At 41.7% G+C, this 5468-nt stretch overlaps 1 protein-coding gene across 1 annotated transcript; it reads left to right on the top strand.

Annotated features, from left to right (window-relative positions):
* Nucleotides 1-231: 231 nt before the first annotated feature.
* On the top strand, nucleotides 232-4583 carry LOC308096119 (bMERB domain-containing protein 1-like; the record flags this gene model as incomplete). Its single annotated transcript, XM_080443419.1, has 5 exons — nucleotides 232-392; nucleotides 2543-2616; nucleotides 3215-3329; nucleotides 3997-4067; nucleotides 4468-4583. 5 exons carry the CDS (start codon nucleotides 232-234, stop codon nucleotides 4581-4583), a joined length of 537 nt encoding a protein of 178 aa, XP_080299545.1.
* Nucleotides 4584-5468: the final 885 nt, after the last annotated feature.

A 5468-nucleotide genomic window follows, 5' to 3' on the forward strand; every position in this document is an offset into this window, starting at 1 on the left:
CCAGAGCAAGCAGTAATGCTAGTCACACTGACACGTAATAATTTATCTCTGAAAAGTCTCTGTATTGTTCAGCACAGCAGCATGCTTTTTCAGACCAGATATATGCCAGTTGTTTTCTACAGTGAATTTCCTGCAGTTGTAGTTCCACAGCAGAGGGGGGGGGGGAATTTATTTGCACACACATGAAATTTGTGAGAGAGAGATTTTGTGTGAGAGGAATAGAGTAGAAACATGCTCAAACTGTTTGGACCTCTCTGTTGCCTCTCTTCAGAGGAGGACGTGGTGTCCATGGCAGACTCCACCATCACTGTGGACGACATCGAGGGGGAGCTCTTCAAGATTGAGAGGATCCGGGACGTGTTGGTCAGGAGAGAGTCAGAACTCAGATACATGTGAGTGGTTCTTCAATGTGTGCACGTCACTGTTGGGATCTTTGGCTGTATAAAACCATTAAGACCTGAGGCCGATTCTACAAATGTCTTCTAAGTCCTAACAGTTTTCTGAAAATCTTATGTTGCTATATATCAGTGGTGCTCAAACCTTTTCATGTCAAGGACCCCCAAAATTATATGTATTTGGCCGGATCCCCATTTGAAAATGTTTTGTTCCAGGGATCCCAAGAAGCAAAGATTTGAGTTAAAATGTTTTGCTTTAAAATGCCGCTATGAGCTTGTATATCTGCTATTTTTTTAATAGTGTGCTATACATTTAGGTCAAATCTAAAATGACACAGATGCTTTCCCGGTTTTAATGGGTTCATTTTGGGTTGTTGTTTTTTGTTCGTGTTTTTGATAGTTACTCCCACTAAAAACATTGGCAAAATCTTGCCTTCCTATTTTGTTTATTCAACCACATGAACACATGGCATCCCTATTCTGGGGGCGAATATTTGGTGAAAATTGCAGATCGACAAGCTACAACGCTAATAGATAATAGTCTATTTTCGGTGAAGTGATTTGGAATAGAGGGTGAAAAATGCATGCTTGCATTTGTGTGTGAATGTAGGTGTGTATTAAATAGCATGAGGCTGTCAGTATAGAGGCTGTGATCCAGGCCAGGTCATGTGATGGTTCCTCACTGCCTTTAGAGCACTGTTTCCAAAACAGTGGGTCGGGACCCATCTTTGGGTCGCGCGGACCAATTTTTATGGGTCGCGAGTAAACATTAAGATAAAAAGTAATAGAAGTCCGCGCGCACACTGTAACTTTGCAATAAGCTCCTAGTCAAGGCCTTATTTGTAAATTAACGTTTCGACACAAGGTCTTCTTCAGAATGAGGCATAGGACAAACACAACACTCCTTGTAAGTGGTAACAAAAGGGCCTTTCTGTGTGGAGTTTGCATGTTCTCCCCGTGTCCCCTAGGGTAGGTAGTACGGTACCCTCACAAAAAACGTGCAGTAATCCTGGTCTGTATACTGCCTCCCCCTGGTCTGCCGGGGCGCCTGATGGAATGGAAAGGAACTGGTTGGAATAACTGGTTGGTGTTCCTTCCACGTGCTACGTCCAACCGGGGAAACTCCCCCCTGTCAGGTGACAAGAAGCGGCTTGCTAGCTCCTCATGCATTGAAGGAGGCATCAGCTTAGTTCTGGGCTCTCCCCAGGCTGGCAGAGGGAGAGTAGCGCCCAGGATTACATAGGTAATTGGCCCTGGGTGAAAAAAATTTTAGTACAAAATAAAAAATAAAATAAGCGCTAACACCTCAGACCATCAGTGCTGGACTGAAATCATCACACAAGAGCAATCAATATGCTGTTGACTAAGTTTCAAAAACTTCCTATAGTAAGACTATTTATCATCAAGAATACAAAATTGCAGAATACAAAAAACATTTGTATACAAAAAAACATTTGATATACAAAAGAAAAATCAGTATATGAAGATTATAAGCCAGTGAGTAATTCAAACCATAGATGGTGGTCAATACTACACTGAAGTGAACAATAAAAACAGGGACCAAATCACAATGCAGTGATGGCCTGCACTTATTTGAAAAGAATCCCTGGCTGATCCACACTAGGTTCGTTCTACATAACCAGAGGTGGGGGGAGTGGATGTCCTGTATGGGCACCTACAGTAAGGTATGTGTCCAGGCCACTGTTGGAATGAAAACACTCTTTTAATCTCAAGTTGCGAAAAAACAAGCTCGCTACGCGAAGCGACGCGTTGTGAGCTTGTAGATCTGCTATTTTCACCAGTTTGGGTCCCGGGCAAACGTCTCATTTCTCTTTTGGGTCTTGAGCTAAAACGTTTGGGAACCACCACTTTAGAGAACAGAGAAGGCCATCTCTCTCTCTCTCTCTCTCTCTCTCTCTCTCTCTCTCTCTCTCACAAACACAGATGTTTACATTTGGTCAACGTCATCTCCTGAATGTAACAGTCAGTGATTTTGTTAGAGCTGCAAGGCTGGCTTTTACAATCTGAAAGCCTTTTCAACACAGTCTGGAACTCTGTGAAGCAATAAAGCATACCAGAGAAATTGATAGATTCTGTGTGTGTGTGTGTGTGTGTGTGTGTGCGCTCGCGCATGGGCGCATGTCTAGGATGGATGACATTCAGCTATGTAAGGAAATTACTCGCCTGAAGAACGATCTGCAGAAATCCGTGTCCATACCAGGTAGGAGCAACAGCCTCCTTAGCTCTGCCATTTGGTCCATTTGGTTGAGGATGTTTTTTAATGTCCTTCAGACGGGAACGGCTCGGGACGGGGATTATGTTTTCAGCCCTGTCCGTCCATCCGTGTCTGTCTGTGAGCAACTGACAATCTTCGGCTCTGTTGGGCCGATCGGCATGAAACTTTGCATGCCCACCCCCAGTAGGGGGAATCAATCAGTGGCTGCTTCACGTTTTGGCCTATAACTATTGATATCAAATGTCTTTCCCCCATAATATCATGAAGTCCCCATATAGGCTGCTCCCATTTATGTCGCGTTTCTTTGTTTTTAAACAAACTTTTTGCCATTACTCATACAGTTTTTTTTCCAAAACTCACATATAATTAAAGACAATAAATAATAATAATAATAATAATAATAATAATAATAATAAAAAGTGTTTAGAAAGTACTTAAACATCAATTGCTGAACAGGAAATTACAACACAATAAAACAATACCAAGAAACAGAGGTTATAAAGATGTAAAAAGCCATGCTGTACAGGTATTTAGCAACATCCATGGATAAAGGATGATGATGTCATCATCTTCTCTGGTCCAGATAATGACAAGTCCACTGAGGATCGTCAGAAGGAGGAGGAACTTCTGCTGAAGATCCACAAGCTGGTGGAGACCAGAGACTTCATGGTGGATGATGTGGAATTTGAACGTCTCAGGTGAGATTCAATTTCCGCAGTTGATTCAGAATGCTGCTGCTCGAGTCCTTGCTAATACCAAGAAAGTCGATTATGTCACTCCCGTTCTCAGATCTTTACAGTGGCTCCTGTTTGTCAAATTGATTTCAAAATATTACTATTAGTTTATAAAGCATCGAATGGTTTAAAGCCAAATAATTATTCTTCCAAAACTAGGACAGGTTATGAATTGTTCTGTTGTGTATAATTTGCGTTTACCTCTAAGCCTACTTTTTTGAAGGATACTATCTAATATGTTGAGTACATTTCCTTGACTTTGAGTTTCTTTTCTTGTAAGCAATTTTCATCCCCTCAAACACAAATTTCTTTAACTTGACTTCCAATTTCACTGTTTTCGCATGAGAAGTCTATTGTGCCCTACTAGAAGAACTCCACGATAAGGACATAATCAAATAGTGTTAACAAGACTAAGGTTCTCAAAGCTGAAATGTTCATCCTGAAGGGATTCTGGGAGGTGAGAAGCAGGAAGTAACATGAACATGGTGATAATTGAAATTTTTATAAATAAAGAGCCAGAGAACTGCAGGATGGCTCTCACTGCTCTGGTTTCTACAGCAAGAATGTTTGTTGTATGTTCTCTCTATACTGTCTATCCTTTTACCTTGGACTATGCTCTCCTATTTTACAGAGAGAGAGAAGAAGACAAAGAGATGGCCGATTTTCTCAAGTCCAAGTTCCCCAAAACCACAAACAAGAAAGGTATTAAGACATCATATATAATGCTCAGGCTCAATACTAGAGCTTTTAGCAGTAGCTTTAGTAACTGTCCCCTTAAACATAAACTAAATGGATGAATCTGTAAAATAAGTCCAGCATGCATGCATGTAGAATATGCATGCAAGAAATGCATTTTGTATGCTCATATATTCATTGTTGATATGACATATAGAGCCAGAATCTTAACTTATCCTATGTATTTGGTCATGTTATAGTTCTACTCTTACCTACACATCTCCTGTGTTATAACCTTTCTTCTGTCACTGCTACTGTATGACACCTGTATAAAGGTGTATCATTATGTCTTCTTATGTCCTATCTCGTATTGAATTATCTTTTAAAGTCAGATTGTTTCTTGTGTGATGTTCCCTCTTTCACCCAGGCCCTGTCCCTCTCCGAAGGATAGCATCCCGGACCCAGCAGACCACCTCCCCCCTAACCAAGACTGGACTCACACTGCTGAAGGAATGCTGCGGTATTACCTGCTCCATCATGTAGGCCGGAGCCATATTAGAGGGCCCTGTACTGGACTTACATTATAATCACTTGGACCTTAGCGTCCCTATTCTGGCGGGAATATTTGATGAAAATAGCCCATCTACAAGCTCACAACTTGATTGATGGGCTATTTTCGGCAAAGAGATTTGAAGGGCGGGCGGGGGGGGGGAGTACAAGGCCGACCTCGGGCAACAGTAAGTGGTAGTTTACCAAGAATAGAGGGTTTAAGTGGTTAATGGTCCAGGTACCAAAATGGGTGCCACCAAATGTTAGTTTTCAACCCTAGACAGATTTGATCTGGTGATGTGTACAGATGTGCTGTTAAGAGTCAAGAATCAACTTTATTGTCACATCACTGGTTTACAGGTGTAACGAAGTGGGTGAAATTCGTTTTTGCGAAAGCTCCATTTCGTTGTTTTTCAGAAAGGTAGAAGAAGAACAATAAGGGGGTAAAGGGAGAGCAGGGGGGGGGGAAATAAAATCAAGAAGATATCTACATATAGACATATAGCACATACTATACAGTAGCACTTAGGACTGGACATTGAAAAGACCTTGGGGATCTCTCACTCTCATTTGCTTTCATTTTTCTCTGTGTCTGTTCTCCGTCCCCTTCTTACTTGCTGTTGTCCTGTTGTATACAGTATGTATGTAAATACTGTATCCCTCCGCAGAATAGTTCCAGTGCTTGTTTTACAGAACTAGGGACCCATTGTCATCGAGAGCTGTTACCATAGTGACCATTAACAGTGAGGCGACATAGGTACGTATGGCTTAGCCATGACAGATATACGTTGAATACTGTACATTAGACACGTTTGTGTGTGCGCGTGTGAGCGTGCCGTGCACGCTTGTAAACCCCAGTATCTGTGTTGTGGGGAAAGC

Source organism: Gymnoscopelus braueri (genome assembly GCF_963280865.1).
Source record: "Gymnoscopelus braueri genome assembly, chromosome: 2".
NCBI classification, from domain to species: Eukaryota; Metazoa; Chordata; class Actinopteri; order Myctophiformes; family Myctophidae; genus Gymnoscopelus; species Gymnoscopelus braueri.